This window comes from Phragmites australis, chromosome 10 (genome assembly GCF_958298935.1).
Source record: "Phragmites australis chromosome 10, lpPhrAust1.1, whole genome shotgun sequence".
NCBI lineage: Eukaryota > Viridiplantae > Streptophyta > Magnoliopsida > Poales > Poaceae > Phragmites > Phragmites australis.
The window spans coordinates 3,693,063-3,713,256 of NC_084930.1; the positions used below are offsets into that span (position 1 = coordinate 3,693,063).

General features: G+C 44.4%; 2 protein-coding genes across 2 annotated transcripts in view; both read left to right on the plus strand.

Moving 5' to 3' along the window:
* Positions 1-7,310: 7,310 nt before the first annotated feature.
* On the plus strand, positions 7,311-15,395 carry LOC133883604 (L-ascorbate oxidase homolog). Its single transcript, XM_062322980.1, has 8 exons — positions 7,311-7,801; positions 7,936-8,045; positions 12,744-13,014; positions 13,101-13,203; positions 13,294-13,642; positions 14,086-14,451; positions 14,531-14,609; positions 14,790-15,395. The coding sequence occupies exons 1-8, from the start codon at positions 7,634-7,636 to the stop codon at positions 15,000-15,002; spliced, it is 1,659 nt and encodes a 552-aa protein (XP_062178964.1). The 5' UTR covers positions 7,311-7,633; the 3' UTR covers positions 15,003-15,395.
* A 300-nt stretch (positions 15,396-15,695) lies between these two features.
* LOC133883728 (BEACH domain-containing protein B-like) overlaps positions 15,696-20,194 on the plus strand; it is a 33,637-nt gene continuing 29,138 nt past the window's right edge. The window contains exons 1-4 of the mRNA XM_062323145.1: positions 15,696-16,106; positions 17,028-17,091; positions 17,913-18,117; positions 19,375-19,551. Coding sequence (XP_062179129.1) covers positions 15,952-16,106; positions 17,028-17,091; positions 17,913-18,117; positions 19,375-19,551 — 601 coding nt within the window. The 5' untranslated portion in view covers positions 15,696-15,951. The remainder of the gene's footprint in view (positions 16,107-17,027; positions 17,092-17,912; positions 18,118-19,374; positions 19,552-20,194) is intronic.

A 20,194-nucleotide genomic window follows, 5' to 3' on the forward strand; every position in this document is an offset into this window, starting at 1 on the left:
CACCAAACACATCGATCACGCACTTATCATCTGGTATACTCCGAAAGTATTGTTAGGGGTTAACTCTTGATATAACCATTATCAATAAAATGAGTTGTGACACACATGCAATTTTGTTGTGTGTTTGAAGTCCATGTGTCAGTTGTGAGGCAAGCTCTTTCACGGGATTCTCTAAAAAATTGCTTCAGCTTTTCTTTCTCAATATCATAAACTTTCACACAAGCTCTAATGGTTGTTCTTCTAGAAGACACAATAAACCGTGGGCAAGCTTTAGCCGGAAACTTTCTAAGGTCAGGACGTTCAGAAAAGACATAAGGTAATTCATCTTCAATTATCATTTCAGCAAAACTATTCCTCAGGTCATCTAAATCAAACTTCCATGTGGAAACAGTACCAACACTACTATTCCCTTGAGATGGCTGTAATTGCAGAGTTCCCTGATTGCTTGGATTTCTATTTGTTTTGTTTTTTTTTTCATATCTTAAGGTGAGGTAGCATAGAGGACATACCATTTTTCTTCACATTACAACGAAACACACTGGAGCAATTCTTGCATCTAGCCTGCTTCACATCATCTCCATCACCGATCTTGATGAAGGTATCCCATACTTCTGATCTTAATGACATAGTTTTCCTTTTCTTGCCTGCCTTCACCTCCTCTTTCTCATTTTGCTGCTATTGTGGTTGTTGCTCCCAGTTGCCTTTTCTCTACCTTGACCTCTCAATCTCGATTTACAAGGGTTTCATCGTTCTCCCCCATCTACATAGCAAGAAGCAACAGACCAGACATAATTAAAAAATTTGTTCAATAACTATAAATATTTCATATATGGCAGACATAGTGCATAAACTTATAATCATGAACTAGGACAAAAAGGCAACATGTTCAAAGTGCCGGTCACAAGTAACAATGATTCAAAAGGGTGGTCACAAGTAACTACAAACTAAGATTCAGAGTGCCAAATAGGCTAAGATGTTCAGAAAGTACTTTGCAGTGAATCAAGAGAGTGGTCACAAGTAACCACAAACTAAGATTCAGAGTGCCAAATAGGCTAAGATGTTCAGAAAGTACTTTGCACTGAATCAAGAGGGTGGTCACAGGTAACCACAAACTAAGATTCAGAGTGCCAAATAGACTAAGATGTCCAGAAAGTACTTTGCAGTGAATCAAGAGGGCAGTCACAAGTAATCACAAACTAAATTTTAGAATGTCAAACACATATATAGTAATAAATGAATTCAGTCTAAGGCCAATATAATGAGCATTACCACAACAATCGGGGTCTCTAAATCTTCCAATAGAATACCTAAATAGTTCTTGTGGACCAAAAATTCCTCTTGTTAGATAAAACAAAGAACAACTAGCACGCTACAGAGCAAGAAGCCTAAGGTTCTATATTTCCAAACACAAACAGTGCAAGAAGCAACACACATCAATAGATGAAAGACCGAATGAACATACATTAGAGGAGTGCTTGGTTGTCGTTGCCATTGCAGCCCCCACTTGGAAAAGCTCGCCTAATCTGCTCGTGCTCGGGGCTCAGGCACATGCTAGCTCGACAGATCATGCATGTCTGCTCTCTGCAGGGCGAGCGATGTTTGGCGGTTTGACGATGTGTCGGCGGTTGGTGTCCGGTGGCTAGGCACAGGGGTCGGGCGGGCGGTGTTCGGCACTACAGTGATGGGTGGCGTTCGACACTTTGGCGATGGGCTGCTAGTAGGCGCTAGGGATAGGCGGAGGTGGGTGGGTGTCTGGGCAGTGGTGGATCAGCGTTGTGGTGAGCTGGCGACTAGGGTTAGGATGGTGTGGTGGGAAGATATCTCGCCGTCTCGGGGAGTCTGGAGTCGAGGCTTGGGGGTCAGGGGGACTCGAGGTGCTAAGTCATAGTCGCTAGGGTGGGCTGGTCGTCGAGTCGGGGGCTCGAGGGATTGAGAGACAACCAGATGCCCAGACTGGGGTCACCTAGTCGGTATTCGGGTTATTCGGTTACGGCACATGACAACCAAACCGAGAATCGATCACCAAATACTTAAAAAACAGACAATTTAGTGGTTCAAATTCGGTTCGGTTATTCGGTTTCAGTGTTATTTTTCGAGGCCTACAGATAGTATAGTGCTTGCTTTAGCTTCAGTCGGTCTATTCTTGCCGATGCGATACCATAGTGCTCCATCCAGTTACAAATGAATGATGTTTCGGAAAGACCTGATTAAAATTTGAAAACTTTTGACTATCAGTAACTTTTAAAATTTTTAGTTCCCTAACATAAAAATTATATATATGGATTTGTCTTTAAATATACTTCCATAATATCATAAGCTTATTAGATTATATAAATACATTATTGTCAAAAAAATAATGGTCAAAACTACGTTCCTAATACCATACTATATCTAAAATATCAATATTTTTAACGGGAAGGAGTAGTATAGTAGCACTGAACGTATTTTTTACAGGAGCAATTAATATCTTTGTACAATGCCAGTGTCGGCCCGCTCGCTGCTGCACATTTTTGACAGAAAATTTCACAGCGGGGAAGTTAAAGCTCCGCACCTACGTAACCATTTGAAACCCTGTCGGCGGATGATGCTCCACCATTTTTTGTCGGTGCAGATTGCCGGCCGGTTAGCTCCCCGTCGGTAGGTCGGTCGCTGCCGCTCCTGAAACAGCCAAACAAAAAAAGAATCCTCCAGCGGAAAAGGCAACCGTTCCTAGTCGAGCCGGTCGACGTACCCGAGACGATGCATAGGCAGCATCGCATGCGTCCTCACGCACAAGCGAGGTATCGTATCGCGTCGAGCCTTTTCACCATCCGCACGTGGGCGACACGACGACGATTGATGCACCTCGCAACCTTCTTGCTCGCGTACAACTGAGAAGCGAAACGTGTATAGGGGCAAAGCTTGAGCGAAGTGACAGCAACGCTACTTCACTCTATATTTAACATCATCTCTAACCATATTTTCTTCATCTTGTTTTCTTCCCGATTCTCTTCCCCGTTTCTATTTCTTTTATTTTCTCTCATCTACAACAGTTTCACTTCGAGGGAAATCACGAAGGGAAAATAGAGATAATCTCATCCTGAAGGGAATGACCTGAAAATCCCTTCGTGATGGGAACCATTAATAGGTGAATCTTATTCTTTAGATGTCTGAAATTGAAAAAAATATTAGATGACGACTGTGAACATCCAACAGCTCACAGCTGTCTTTAACCTCACGCTCCGCTTCGTCGTGCCCTCGCCTCCCGTCCACCCCCGACAGCCTCCGATCGCGTTCCTACCGCAAAATCTGTGTCTATCACCTCTGTTGCGCTAACCTTTCATTTTCACGCTCCCCCGCCCCAACTTGGCCCACCACCCGTCCTCTGCCTCTTCCGTTAGTCCGACATGTCTCCTCCGAAGTTTGTTCACACCGGGCGTTTGAGATTTCAGTGATCTAAAATTCAGAAAATGTGAAATTAATATGGTGTATATGAACAAGTTACTAATAAAGTTTTCATTACCTTAGTGCATGTGTATAACCGTAGATCAATATGGCTTCACCCCTGCGTGTACATGCGCGGCGACTGGAATCTGCCGACCATCGGCCCAGGTGGGCTAAGCAGTTGATCGAGCCAATGCCTGATGAGGGTTGGTGAAGCGTCCGAGTTACCCCGCTGTTTAAAATATTATTATATTAGTTACTAGATCAATCGTTAATAAATAAGAGTTTTACAATAGATGATATCACAATCATACACACGGAAAGTGGTGAGAAGGATCCACCATCCTAAGAATATATTAAGGATTCCTGCAAACAACAGAATCCATGCTATTAGAGAACACAGTAGGAACAACATAAAGATACGCCACTCCATAGGCAACTCGGGTGCGGACACGACTGAGACCTACTTGTCAGTCTCACCGTCTGCTTCGGTGAAGTTCAGATCGTCCTTTAAAAACACAAGTAAGAGTGAGTACAAACGTACTCAATAAGCCCCAACCTTTGTCCTACGACAGATGTATAAATACATGCATATGATATCGGCAAGAAATAAGCTGTAAGGTTAATCTTTATAGAAATATCAAGTTCACACATGTAATAGTGTATTTTTCATAAAGCGGTTTTATGAAAATGTTATATCAATATTCTTAAATGAAGGGGGTTCGACCATGGTGGAAAGTAGCTAGGATCCAAGTTTTAATATAATCGAACACTCCATCCACGGTAACCCACGGCACACAGCCAGACATATTCTCCAAAAACAGACCCACCATACCCACACACTCACCAAGGAAACACATGCAACCCAAGCTACTTGTTGTGATCGAATCATAGCTCATCCATGACCGTGAATACGGCTATTCGAATAGTTTTACCTTTACAGAGTGGTACACTTTACTCATAAGCTGAGTTTAGCAATATACCATTGTCAACGGTGACTGAGGGCCAGCAGTGTAGAGGTTTGGACTTCGTGCGGCGCGGGAAGGTTGGGCTCGACAGTTGAGGCCACTACGCCTTAATTCGCGCGTGCTCAGCCGGCCGTGTGCAGTGGCAGTGAGAGGGGAGCGACGAATGGTGGTGTGAGCGGTGACTTTGGCTTAGGTACGGGGCGACGGAGTTAAGCGGATGGTTGGTAGCTGGCGGGTGCGCAGTGTAGTGGCTTGGTGGCGAGGTCCAGTGACCAGGCGAGCTCGGGATGCTGCGCGTGCGAGCGCGGGCGAGAGGAGGAAGAATGAGATAGGACATGCTGACTAGGCCGATCGATGGATTGGGCCGTGGGGAGAAAGGAAAGGAAGAGAGAGCAAACCGGGGGAGAAGGAAAACGGGAAGAAGTGAAGAAAAGAATAGGCTGAACCGCGAGGGTTTTGGATTGAATTGAGCTCAGATAGGGAAAAATGCTTAACTTTTGATTTGGAATATATTTAAAATAAGTTTGGACTAATTCTTTTGAAACAATTTTGCAATTAGTTTTGAAATTGATTTCTTTTGCAAATATTTTTTGAAATTCGATTTTTGGCTAAAAATTATGATGTTACAGTTGGTGATTTTATATTTATATATTTTTGATTTTTTAATATTCTAAAAAATAAATAATATTTTAAAATATTACACATCTAGGCTACCGTCGCTTGTTAAAAGGGCGACAACAAAGTGTCACCTATTGGACATGCGACACCTTGTGGTACCCACAACATAACAGTCAGAAATTAAATACGCTGTCCGATGTGATGACTATACCAACATATTGCTCAACCAACAGGTGACATATTTACTGTCACCTGTCCTGCTGGGTCCACAGGAAAAGTATTACCCTTTAAATGGACGACACATTTTCATAAATGCTAGCGATGTCACTCGTACACTGATGACAATAAATATGTGGTCTATTGGTTAGGTGATACATTGATGTAGACGCCATGTCAATCAAAGCATTTAATTTCTAACCTATTACACGTGGACTACATAAGTTGTCGTACATACAATGTGCGATATACGACACCTTACTATCACTCTTGCAACGGGCGAAAATAGCTTAGATGTGCAATAGTTTAAAATTATAATATATTTTTGTAAATGTTAAAAAATAAAAATATATAAAAAAAAAACTCGGCGGCAACTAGCAGTAACATGACGAGCGGAGACAGACGAGAACGTGGGGGCATCCGGCCCGCCGGGGCAAGTGGTGCAGGGGCGGGCATATGCGCCTGATGCCTCTGCCGCTACCTCCGTCGTTGGACGGGGGACTCGAATGTCCGTCGTCGGACAACCAACCATGACGCGAATCGCCGGCCGGGCTGGGACAAGCACGCAGGCACGTTCGGACTCCGGACAGGAGCTGGAAGCTTGTAGCATTGCTCGTGGGGTTGTGCGTCTTTGGATTCGCTATGGCGTTTGGTTTTGCTGCTGGCTGCGTTGGAGTATACCCTCATGGCCTCTGCTGCGCGGGCAAGCCTGGGACCCCATTTCGGCGGGGTGCGCGCAGCGTTTTGCTCGGAGACGCGTTTTTGGGCCTTCCGTGAGCATGTGGCGCGCGTGTGGATATTGCCACCACGCTCTAGGCTGAATGAGGATTTTTTAAACAGCATTATTTTAATAAAAAAAATGTAAAAATAGCACTGAATTTGATAAAATTATGAGAATAGAACCGTTGGCATTTCATATATCGATTCGAGAGATTCGATATATGGAATACTGATATATTAATATGATGGTCATAACCGATAAGAACTATAGTTACTTTTAATGTTGATAACTTATATTGTATGTGCATGCATATTTTCTCTCCAACATTTTATTCCCACATGCGCATTCACCTCTGTTTTATTTCTCTAGCATGCTGAGCATTAATTAGCATGTTCTTTTCTTTCCCGCATCTCTATCTAGCATGCGCAAAATTAATTAGCACGCATGCTAGCCTCTTTTCATAAGCTGAAGGACACAAATCTTCTATAGTACTGCATGCCGACTAATATGCGGACTCAGTCACACGTGTTAGTAGGCGTGCTATAACTACAGAGGATCCCGCTACTCTACTGAAACCTCAAGTTGGCGTAGAGAATGTCGATATGTTTTTATTCTTGTAATTTCGCTAAAATTGATACTATTTTTATAATTTTTTATTAAAATATACTATTTAAAAAATTCAGGTTGAACTAAGCATGTGATGATATAATGCTACATTGGTTTCAACTTCAAGCCAAACAAAATAAATGGAAAAAGGTTGTGGAGTAGGATTGTGTTTGCTCTGGCTAGGTTACCGTGCATGTAGATTTCTTAATTTTTTTGTTGCATTATGAACTTGGCCATTGATACGGTAAAAATCAATACTATATAAAATATAAGTTGATTTTCGTGTCACATCTTTTTGTACTCTCATTTTATCCAATAAAACCACTAACATTTAAATATTTTACTTATTTTTACTATTTATCCTCATCATCTATGCTTTCTGTCTCGTTATCAGTTATAGATATAAAATCTATCTTACTAATAAAAATAAATAATAAAAAATAGTAGATAATATTTTTCTTCTTTTTATCTCATTTAAAATTAACTTACAGTATCGTTTTTGATGTATTTATTTAGTAACGCTGTTAGGATCCACCGTACTTTTATATTTTGAGTGCATAATTGATGCTACCACGGTCCATGTTTATGTTTCGTTCTAACGCACGGGTAATAGTAGTTGTAGCAAATCGAGTAGTAATAGTAGTTGTAGCAAGCTGAAACGTGGAGACAGCTCTCCCCTACTTGACCGCGTACGCGTACCATTTAAAGCCCTGGGCGGCCGAAGCGGCCCGCTGTTTCCCTCTCCGGCTCTCCCCCCACGCGGCCACGTCCCATGACAGCTCATACCACCACCACTACCACCCGGCCCCCCGAAATCACGAGCACCATTTGCAGTCTTGCACCATGGCACACTCTCGAATCCATCACCCGCGCGCACACCTACGCTCTGCATCCGCCCAGCCCTCATTAATATTCTCTCCTCCCCTGGCCAGATCAACCTCTTTCCCCCTCTTTCCCTCCCTGCCTACCACTTGTTTGACCTCTGCCGCTCGTGTCTAGCTAATGAGGTGAGTTGAAGAGAGTGAGAACAGTGGAGGTCAGTGGAAGTGAGGTACTGTAGTGTACTATCTAGTAGCGTGAGATGGGGAGAATTGAGGCCCCCTCCCCGTCCGCTCTCCTCTGCCTCCTCGTCGTCCTCCTCGCCTCACTGCCCTCCTCCCTCCTCCTGGTGCGAGGCGACGACCCCTACAGGTTCTACAGCTGGAACGTCACCTTCGGCGACATCTACCCTCTTGGTGTCAAGCAGGAGGTATGCGCATTGTGCCCTTGTTCTTGTTTTACCACCCTTGCTCTGTTCTTGCTCCGGCCTGCGTGTGGTTTTGCTGCAAGAAGAGGCGACTGATTTAGCTGCATTTCGTTGATGGCCGTCTGAATGTGATGCAGGGGATACTGATCAACGGGCAGTTCCCGGGGCCGCAGATCGACGCCGTGACCAACGACAACATCATCGTCAATGTCTTCAACAACCTGCCTGTCCCCTTCCTCCTCTCATGGTAATTTACGAGCAGTTCTCTACTAGCACTCTGTTTTTTTACTGTCTCCCCTAACTTGCCTGTTCAAGCTTGGCATGTTTCACTCTGAATGTTGCTTTCATTAGTCCCGGGATGGAGCCGGTCGGCTCATTTTCTAGGCTTGGTTGATGCTGTAGATTTGTGGATTCATTGGCACGATCATGTGTCAATCTTGGAATCGTGTGGGCTACCTCGGCTGTTCTCCTTTCCTATTTCTCTATGTGAATGTTGGATCCTTGAAGTGTAATTGATAGCTAAAATTTCCTTCGATAGAGAGGGCTCAGTTATGAATTTTGTGTTAGAGTATATGATATAGGATACATAAGGATCTGTTTGTATGGTAGGTTAGAATTAGATTTCATCCTACCTCTAAGGTTACTTGGCATATAAGCCATATGTACTCTATGTATTTCACTCTTGAGGTTCCATGCAATATATAGATCACATTAACCTATCCTCATACTCTTTCATGGTATCACGAGTTTAGGTTCTAATCCTAGATTACAAACTATAGCTATCACAAGCTTCCGCCCGTGCGCTCCCGGGGAGATCGATTTCTATGATCTCCGCTAGGGGCAGCGCTGGCCTTACCTAGGGTTTGCGCTGCCGATCGTGTTGATCGGTCGTCCTAGAGAGTCTTTTTCCGATCTGTTGATCGGGGTTTTCTCTCTCATCGATTGTTGATCGGTGTTCCTCTTTGGTTTTACCGATCCAAGATCGGTTTGCATCGCCCGTAGCCCGTCGTCTTCGCGCGCCTCTACTCCGACGACTCCACCTGTTGGTTGCTCTTCGTCAACTCCACGCCAGTCCCGGCACCCATATCCATCCGGTCGGTGCTCGCCATCCTCGACAACCACTTGATTGGCGTCGTCCCCTCGCACGTCCCCCCTCCCGTACGGATCCTCCCGTGCGGCGTGCGGTACGTCCACGGCAACGGCTCCCCCCAGTGCAAATGACAACCACTTGTCTCGGTACCACGCGCCTGGATTTGCACCGACGTCTCCTAACCCTGACGCGTCGCCTGTCTCTATCCTTGACCAGATCCCGTTCGGTTCGCATCGCCTGCGCTGGATCATCACCGCCTCCTCCACGCGTCCCACACGGTCTGCCCCGGCTCCACAACCCGTCACTCGTTTCCGTCCATTGACCGTGTCGCTTGGCTGTTCATCCTCATCCAACACGTCTGCACACAGTCGCTCGACCCACGTCGCCTCGACCACCCGTCCGACCCACACCGCTCCTTGTCTCTCGCACGTCATCGACCACGTGCCCGCTGCTTCGACCACGCGGCCTCGTCGACCCCCATCACCGTCGACCATACTGCGCGCCCTCGACCACGTTGTCGCACAGCGCTACACGTCGCTTGACCATGTTTACTCGCCACCAACCACACCATCGACTAGTACATCGTCGCCGCCGGTTCGTTGCCATCACCTTCACTCGGGATGCCTATGCCTCGGCCTACCTTTGCGCACCCTAGTTCTGATCAGCCGATTGCGTATGATTCCACCCGGTCGATCGGTAGTGGCTCCCGTCCTTCTCGAGTATGCGCCTACCTCCCTCCCGAGAACAGAGGCTACAACTGTGCCACCTTCCGGCCGCAGTGCTGCCGCCCGTGGTCCGTGCCTCCGCACCGTCGAAGTGCCCTCCCTGGCACGGTCCGACAGAATGGAGGTCCCGCCGTCGCCCTACATCATCGTCCTGCGCGCCATGACGCTTCAGCCGACCGACATTGCCTCTGTCAGCGCGTCATCACCCAGTCGTCGATGCCCTTGGTCTTTGTCATGCTGTTCGGGTGTTCTTCGTTGGCTTCTTTGAGCACTGCCGCCACGCTCTCTCGGACACCAACTTCGCTGCTCCAGGCCCTTGGTTCCACCTCTACCGTCTTCGTGCAGCACAGCCTCATCGCCAACGTCACAGTCTCCTCCTCGACCTCTTCATCGGCATCTGCGGGCAGCAAGGCACCTTCGCCGCTCTGTGCACTGCGACCGTCGATGCCTTCTCTGCTGGTCCCTTAGACATTGGCGTATGGTTGGGCTCTCTATTTTCGCGCGCCTGGTACTTGTAACACTGGTGTGTGCCTTCATCCCTGTCGCGTTCCTGACTTTGGCAAATCTGGTGCACGACTCGTCCTCGACGACCTCGACTGCGTCGACTTCGGCATCAACTTCTTCCTTAACGGCTACCTCATCCATGTCACCGTCTTCTTCCCTTGGGCCTCCTTGCGCTCATCACCATGGCACCTCTTGGGCCTGTGGTTTCATGTGCGGCTCCCTTGACCACGGTAACCTCGACTACGGCTATATCACGCATGACATCCTCGACCACGGCTACTCGCCTCACTCTCGGCTACCTCGACATCAAGCACAAAGGGCTACCATCTGCATGAGCAACTCGTCGGTTTCTCCAATCACAATATCTACATCGCGCTGTTTCGAATGCGGAGGAATGACATTCGTCTTCCTCTCTAGTCTCATCGTCTGCGACGCTCCCGCTACGACTGCAGGAGGATGTTAGAGTTTATGGTATATGATACAAAAGGATTTGTTTGTTATGGTAGGTTAGGATTAGATTCCATCCTATTTCTAGGGTTGCTTGACATCCAAGCCATCTGTACTCTATATATTCCGTCCTCGAGGCTCAATGCAATATATCGACCACATTAACTAATCCTTGTACTCTTTCATCTTGGTATCGTAGGTGTCTTGCAGAGCTTGTTTTGCTGTTACTATTCGATGTCACACAGGGTGAGTTGTTTCAGGATAAATTTAATTTTATCACTTCTTTTACCCTAGAAGGTAGAGGAATCTGATACTATTATAATATCCATCCACATCTTTATTCTTTTAAATTTTCCCTCTGTTCCTTTACTTGTGCTTTCGCTTTCCTTCCAGATCCATGATGAAAAGGGCAAACGCTTTAGCGTGTGGTCAGAGCAAGGAGATAATGTCTAGGCAATACATATACGGTAATATTATCTGAAATTAAGTAGATGAGTTAAGAAGTAGTCAATCTAATTTTCCATGTGCAAAAATAGTGTGTTTATATTACAGAGCTAACCGATGCCACTGCATAGAACATAATGGCAAGAATTTAGTGTTTTGAAATTACATTATAGAGTTTAAAGTAGAGGTAAAAGTCTGAACATCGATCATAGTAGTCATCATTATGTACAAACAAAATAGGTCTCTGGTCATTTGAATGTGCAGATCAGTTTCTGGTAGAGTCGTTGATGTAGCTGATGTGCGTAAGCTTAAAGTATATTCTGGTAGAATAAACAGAGGAGACTATGTTAGATGTAGGCTGACAAAGTATTACGCAAAAAATGTCAGCTGTTTTACTGGAGTAAAGAGTGGTGTGTTTCCACGGAAGAAAAAATAAGTACTTTTCTCAAAGAGTAGAGATACATGTGTAAAAACTATCACATTAGATATTGAAATGAGAAGACCACTTGTTGTTAGTGTTAGCAAAAAATATAATAAATTGAAGAATGAAAGATAAATAAATAAGCAATAAACAACATCAGGGAATGGAGGTGGCCTTTTGGTGCTGCTCTCACGAGGGGGGAGGGGTGGGGTTGGATCTGAGATTCTGGGGAAGTGAGCAACTGAGGGAGGGCGGATGAGGGAAGAAGGTGGGTGGGAGCATAGGGGGAGCCTTACCTTAAATCGGTCAATGGAGTGACCTGAGTGGGGAAGAATCCTGAAGAAAAAGAGATGAGGGGGATAGGGGAAGGAGGCGGATGGGAGCAGGGGGGGCTGACCTTAAATCTGTTTATTAGATATTATGCCTCAAAATCATAGATAGACTTCTAGTTGGATACGCTCCGAACAAAGCCTATAAATATAAGCTAACCTTTGTACTTTTAACATGAACTATCATAATACAGATTTGTCTCGTGATTTTTTACTTCCGCATTGGAGGGTTTTTTCACGTTAAATCTTGTGTCTTTTAGATCCAAAATCCCTAAAAGTAGTATCAGAGCTGGATTGATACATGAGAGTACGAGAAAAAATAGATCGGTTTCTTCCGACGTCCGGTTCGTCGCTGTCGCTCTGGGATTCGTCGAATTCGCGACGCTCTCCACTAGATCCAGCAGTAGTTGTTGCCGTCCGTTTTTCCTTCGCACAATCCGACGTTGCGCACGGTCTGGATCCGCCTCGGATTGATCTGCTCAGCCTCAAAAGTCCCGCTAGGTCATCCACCCGTGATCCGTCGCTGGGTTTCGCGCGGGAAAGAAAACCAGCGTGTGTGGAGTTTCGATCTGCTCTGCCATCCACGCGCACAATCACGCGTGCCGCTGTCTGCTGGTGCATCTCATCATCACCGACCTGAGATTGTTTCTTTATTATTATGAGGAGATCCACCTGGTGCTTGTTTACAAAGGAGACATAAAAGTAGTTTTTGAATTTGCCATGAAACATGTCGTGGAGTATAAACAATCAAGATGAAATTTGCATCTCCTAGATAACAGGAGAAATATCTCTAAGCCCTTCAATGTGGTTGGATTAGAAAATACATAGCCATGTTAATGTGATTAAAGAGTTAATCATGAATGAGGGTTTAGTAATTCACTATAAGATTGAGTTAACTATAAGATTGAGTTAATGGTTATGCTATTACAAGGAGATTTGGCCCATGTAAACAAATACTAATTTTTTAATGGTTCGTACATTACAGGCAAGGAATTCAGCAGAGGAGGAGCTCATGGCAAGACGGTGTGTATGGCACAAACTGCCCAATCCCTCCGGGGGGCAATTTCACGTATAACATGCAATTCAAGGACCAAATTGGGAGCTACTACTACTTCCCTTCCCTTGCATTCCACAAGGCAGCCGGGGGGTATGGTGGCATCAGGGTCCTTAGCCGTCCGAGGATCCCGGTTCCATTTGACCCCCCTGCCGGTGATTTTACCATATTGGCCGGTGACTGGTTCAAACTCAATCACACTGTATGTTTATATTCTGATGTATCTAGCATTGCATTTGAATGGTCACTTCGGTGCAGTACTGAAACTGAAAATGTCATTTTGCACAGGACTTGAAAGGCATTTTGGACAGTGGCAATGACCTGCCATTCCCAGATGGTCTTCTTATTAATGGTCAAGGCTGGAATGGCAACAGATTCACTGTAGACCAAGGTAATCTCATTGTGTAAATCAGAACTCTCACAAGTAGTTCATCTTTGTATGGACATAGTGGCACTAAATTGCTTGATGTGATCTCGCCAGGGAAAATATACCGTTTTCGGGTGTCGAATGTGGGCATCGCAACGTCAGTGAACATAAGGATTCAAGGCCATTCCATGCTCCTGGTTGAGGTGGAGGGATCACACAGCATGCAGAACACATACACATCGATAGATATCCATCTAGGCCAGTCCTACTCGTTCCTTGTTACAGCTGATCAGCCACCCGCTGACTACTCCATAATTGTCTCGACACGTTTCACCAACCCTGTGCTCACCACCAGTGCCATCCTCCACTACAGCAACTCGAATGGGGTTGCCGTGACAGCATCACCTCCCCCGGGGCCTACAACCGATATCAACTTTTCCCTCAACCAGGCTAGATCAATTCGGTAAGATTGTCCATGATATATTTGTATATCATGGTTTCACTAGAGTAGCATGGGTCATTCTTAATTTTTGTTATTGCACACTCAAGGGAAAGTTTTTGGAATTTTTGAGAAGTCATGAAAAATATACCTTCCTACACTAGATCCTAGTTATCATGGACAAGAAAATTGGCATTCTAAAAGGTTTAGGAGACCTACACAATTGTAACTTGACAAGAAGACTGGGACTAGCCCTACTGAAGGATGGCATGGGCATTTCATCTTAAAATATTGTTGGAACATTCTAGTAACTACAATGCCGTGGGGTTTTCTCTGTTCATTTCTTCAACAGTCCTATGATCTTTGCATGCTCGAACAACAACACTGAAAAACTGAAGCCACCTAGATCACTTTGAAAGACAAACGTTTCCTTTTCCCTGACTCTTTGATTTGGTTTCTCTGAACAGGTGGAATCTAACTGCGAGTGGACCGAGGCCAAATCCTCAAGGGTCTTACCACTACGGTCTTGTCAACACCACAAGAACCATCAGACTCGCCAACTCACGGGCTACCATCAACGGCAAGCTGAGATACGCAGTCAACAGTATCTCCTTCATCCCAGCTGATACTCCTCTCAAGGTTGCAGATTTCTACAACATCCAAGGAGTGTTCACACTGGGGAGCATACCCGACAACCCAACTGGCGGCGGTGCCTATCTCCAGACAGCCGTCATGGCAGCCAACATGCGGGAATATGTGGAGATCATATTTGAGAATGCGGAGAACTTTGTGCAGTCATGGCACATTGATGGTTACGCATTCTGGGTCGTCGGGTGTGTAATCTTTTCTAGGCCACCTTGATTCAGATTGATTACTGATACTCACTACTGAGTAAAAATTCTGGATGAACAGGATGGATGGAGGACAATGGACACCGGCTAGTCGTCAGGGTTACAACCTTAGAGATGCCATTGCTCGGTACACCTTGCAGGTATTGTTAACACAGTCACGCGCTGTAGATCACCTTGATCTACCAATATTCATGAATATTCAAGTACCATCACAACGTTGTCCCCATGTCACTACAAGAGTAACTCTTGTGTGTGTGCAGTTGTTCTGATAGCTGAACGGAATCATCGGTTCATTTCTCTTGCATGGCCTATTTTTTCAGGTGTACCCTCAGTCATGGACAGCCATCTACATGCCACTGGACAACGTGGGGATGTGGAACGTCAGGTCGGAGAGCTGGGGCAGGCAGTACCTCGGCCAGCAGTTCTACCTCCGGGTCTACTCGCCGGCGAACTCGTGGCGGGACGAGAACCCGATCCCGAAGAACGCTCTTCTCTGCGGCCGGGCTTCTGGGCGCCGCACTAGGCCTCTCTGAATCTGAAATTCTGAACTGATCCTGTTTCCAGTCACGAAGGGGTGACTGGAACTTCTTGGGATCAGATGAGGGAAGAGGATACATTGGGTGCTCATATTGCTGACCAGAGTTCCAATTCTTTTGACAAACTTTTAGATGCTTGTAGCATTCCATTTGTGGCGTTGTGCCACTCGTATCTATTATTTTAATATTTGAGTCATGAAACTACCACGTTAATCAGTGAAAAAAAGAAAGATCAGCAAATAGTACCACATAAGTCCACGGAAAATCATGTGAGTTCAACCATGAAAAAAATATTATAGTGAGTTTAGCTGTGCTATTTGTGTGGGTCACCTGCTTGTTATTTAGCAATTGTAGTTGAAATGTTTTCCGTGAATTCTTTGTGTGGGTAGCCTTTTTGCTTCCTCACATTATTGGTTGATGATATATATTGATAAGTATGGGCTATGGCTATACATAAAGGGGAACTGGAGTATGCTAAACAGCTTCTTAATAGGAAAAGGCTAGCATGCTCACTGGAATGCGTACCAAAATCTGAAGGCGCGCTGAGAATGAACAATACGTAGCGCAGAAATACGCCTCCAAGCTCGTATAGCGTAAGCACGTGGCGGCACCAGCTTGCAGGAGAAGCAGACGGTTTCAAAATTGTTAACGGCCGGATTACTTGGAAATATTTGCACAGCGCCCCCTAAACTTCTCCCCTCTCCTCCAAATCGCACCCCCTCGGCCCTCGCTTCCCACTCCGGATCCCTCACCACGTTTCGCGCGCTAAACATAGGCGAGCTCCGACGCGTACGATCGCGCACACAGAATTCCCCATTGCTGTCGAATCCCCCCGCGCGATCGCGTTTCTCGTCCCCAAAAATCGAGGCCGCATTTCGGATGATTGGAGTGGATTGGATTGGATTGGATTCCATTCGATTCCAATCCTAGGCTCGGATCGGAGGCGATGAACATCGTGCGGGGCGTCGCCGATCTCCTCCGCAAGTCGCCGCCCCCCGCGGCCTCCGATCCCGCGTCCGCACCCGCCTCCTCCAGCGGCGGCGGCCGGTCCTTCCTCGCCGCCGACCTCGACGACGCTCCCACCCCCCGGGTCGTCTTCAGGTATACATGCATCAGTGATCACATCGATTTATTCGCCTTCGCATTTCGAAATGCAATTTGTTTGAATGCGATTTGTTTGTGTAGCGCGAGAATTGTGTGGTCTGTTAGCGCGTACGCCCGTGCCCTAATCCCCAATGCATGTCATGCCGTGCTTGTGGAGACGATCTCTCTCTCTCTCTCTCTCTCTCTCTCTCTCTCTCTCTCTCTCTCTCTCTCTCTCTCTCTCGTCACTGCAACTGCGTAGTGAGAAATGTGTATTCACAGTTGGAGAATGATGCGTCGTATGTTAGGCAACTTATTACCAGCCTGGGTTCATAGCGTAGTGGGACAGCGGACCTTTTTGTTTCAAGTGGCCAGCTATCTATTTTACTTACGAGCTCCTATCTGTCAAGTAGCATTCTGGGTTTAAAATGTTTTTTGCATGGTAATCAAACTCCTGTCCCATTAGTTCAGAATGGTTATACAAACAATTTATGCTGACGAGTGCAACCATGGTCGTCATGGAGCAAGTCTGTATGTTAGTTCATGATTCGAAACTGTTAAATTAAATTGTGTCTTGATATCTTCAAGGTAAGCAGGCCAATGGGTATTTCCTACCAACTAACATAAAAACGATATGAATGTGGTCCACTGCTTGGTTTCAACTCCTTTCTTATCTGATGAGTCGGATAGGTAGATGGAATGACATCACATGGAACAGCACACTAAATCCTTGTCAATTTGCCAATTATGCTGGTTAGCCAATCACTAGTGTTACATTTGGGATTTCATATTATTGTTAAATGAGTAAATGGTATTTTCTGTACTACGATAGTTTAATGGTCTATAAATAAATCATTCATCGAATCTCTTGACTTCCTTTGTGCTACATTAGCGCGAGTGCGTGAACGTTTCTCCTCATTACGTTCTATCTGGTTTTAGTGATGTCATGGAGGAGGGGGTTCTAAATACACTTTGGAAGAAGTACGAGAATGCACTGGATAAGGTACTACTTCTTTGAAAGCTTTCTAGCTTCCTTTTAACAATTCTGCTTACGATTAGGATCTAGACACATATTTCCAGTCTCAAAAATCTGCTAGATGTTTCCATACTTGGATGTAATTTAAGAGGAATAGAGGACTAGCCATACAATTTACATGACTAAGGTATGTGCCATCCTAGCATAATTTAGGAGATTCCAAGCGTGTAAAATCTTAAATTGTATGAACAGACAAACCTACGTTTCGAAGTAATAAGCAAGTTTAATAATTAGAATCGGCTGTGCTAATGCTTGGTAAGCGTTTTGTACACTGATTAGAGTTTGCTTGTGTACAACAAAGTTTAATCTTTAAAAAAAGCAAGATATGTTTCTCTCAAATTTCAAGTCTGGTTCAGCTGACCGAAACTAGTCCTAACATAGTGACTACTGTATACACCTACTTTGATGCATTATACAGTTCTTGTCTTTTAAAAATATAGAAGTCAAAGCCTTTAGTGTGATAACCAGGATGTTTGCTAAATAGTAAATAGCATTGTATCTATGCTAATATTTAGCCATAACAGTATCACTTTGTTAGCTATCCACGTGCCAGAACCATGACTACACTTGCAAGATCTTATGGGTTTCATCTCTAGCCTACCCCAACTTGTTTGGGACTGAAAGGCTTTGTTGTTGTTGTTGTTGTTGTAGTATCACTTTGTTCTTTATGATAACCTAACCAGTTGTTTATTTTACTACTCCTCTAGGAATTCGGCCTGAACTTTGTTCAATAGCTTTATATAGTTATGTTGTATTACTTCTTGTATTTCATTGTAATAACTTTACAGGTCGAAAAGGAGAAATCCTTGCAATTTTTTGTGTTACAATTTGTACAGACATTTAGAGATTGGGGACCACAGCCTACTGAGGAATTGGTTGATCAAGAATTTGGATCTGATGGAACAGTTGTGGGATGCTCTTGCGGGCATCCTTCTGAGGTCATTCTTATTCTGATTCAGGAGATTTCTCTAATTACGTCAACTATCACTGAAAGTAAGTGGCTTCTCTATGATTACAAGCTATTATCTTTCATGTGATTTATAATCCATAATTTTGATGTTTGTGCTTTGCTTGTGGTAAGTTCCCACCTTACATTCTATGTCCATGGAAACAGCTTCAGATATTTTCTTGAACATGGGTCGAATGTTCTATCTGGGCAAATTTGGCTTCCGGACATCAAAGTTTTGTGAAATTTGCTGCGGGACACCCAGAAAATGTGGTTTTGCTTCTGGATACTGCAAAGTTGTGTGCCAGTTCGCTGGTGGACACTGCAGGCATTAAAATAATTTATACAGCTCATGGAGTAGAGAGAAGACTAGTGTGACTAAATTACCTCCTGTTCCTGAACTGTTGCCATCAGCTCCAGGCTAGAAACACCTTCCTGAACCTACGCTTGCCAATTGATATATCATAATTCACCTCTGAAATGCTAACAGGGCATCTCCTACCTGAGGCTTGGTTACAGTACGGTTTGGATCCAAGGGGCAATGGAGTCATTTCACAAGCCTTTTCTCTCTTAACTGAGTTGGATGCATTACTTTAATGCCAATCCACCTGCAAATTGACACAATATTGTAGTGTCTAAGAGCAAAACCACGTTTTCGTGGTGTCCAACAGCAAATGCCACAAAACTTGGCTGTCTAGAAGCTACGCCTTTTTTTATGCCTTTCAGGCCTTAATAGACAGAATTTGATGTCTGACAAAATACTATACAACTTTTGATGGCAAAACAAAGAGTAGAGCTTTGCTTAGTGGAAGGGAAAAAATTACTTAGTTTTAATCGCATGCCTTTATAGTTTAAACTAGTCGGATTAGGAGGATGTAGTCCAAGGATAAGCTAGAGTGAACTAGCACTTGCTCAAAGTTTCCTCCATTTGTTGAGCATCTGTGCTTTATTTTGTTGAGTCAATGCACTCGAGGCCATTTTGCAGTTGTTGTGCTGTGGCGAGTTGCGTAGTGGAACATAGTTGATTATGGTAGCCTTTACCAGTTCCAATAAGATTTCGCTATTATAGCTTTCAAAAGATGCTTTCTAAGTGCTTAATATTATGTTTTGAGAAGCCAGTTGAGCAATGTAATTCGGCACAAAAGGGCATCAAAATTTATTTGCTGGATGAACAATCTCTGGCCCAGAATGCTCACTTATGAATGAGGAATTAACTGTTGTTGGTTTTGTCGTTACATTGATTTTGCTATTGGCAGCTGTTGTTATAATTGAGATCACATATATTCTTGTTGTTGCATTATTAGGTGGCAGCAGTCCTGAATCTCCTTCAAGCCATCATTCAGAGCAACTAAAAAACCTGGGATTAAGCACTGAAAGATTACAAGTTTTGGAGTGCTTGACAATTCTGACTCGCTCCTTGCATAACTGTAGAGTATTTAGCTACTACGGTGGTGTGCAGAGGGTTACTTCTCTACTAAAAGGTAGGAGCTTTCCTCAGCTGCTGATCGCTCATTCTAAGACATATTCTCTGTGGGTATTGGATTTTGTTCTTGTCTTTTCTACGAGGACAAAAAAGAATTAGAAGCAAAGTCCCCTCAAAAAAGAATTAGAAGCAAATCCTGTTTTTTCTAATCCTAACTTTACACTTCTAGAAGACTTAGGCCTTAATTTTGATGATGTCATGTTTTCTTTAATATTTAAGTGATAAAATAGCCCATTTAGCTTAGTATTTAATATAGTTTCATGTTTACCAGATGTAGTTGAGTTATGAAGGGTTTCATGTAGCCAACAAGTAGAGGTGAGAACCCTTAGCTTTGGGAGACATCTCATATACTCTACCTACCAATGTAACTTGTTGCTCTTGTTTTAGTCTTGGATTTTTTTGAGGGAAAATGTTTTAGTCTTGGGTTTGTTCTTGTCTTTGAGAGTTTTGGATTAAACTCTTTCTGCCTTATTGCACCTCTATGTCCCTATAGCGATATCTAGCACAACACAACCCATTGGTTCCTTCAACATTTGTGCGATGTGCGTTTTGTAAAAACAAAGCGAAGTTGTTCCTTGACAATCTTGTGCGGCTCTGTCACACCCGGTTTTATGACCAAACCGAATGTTAACTATATGCAT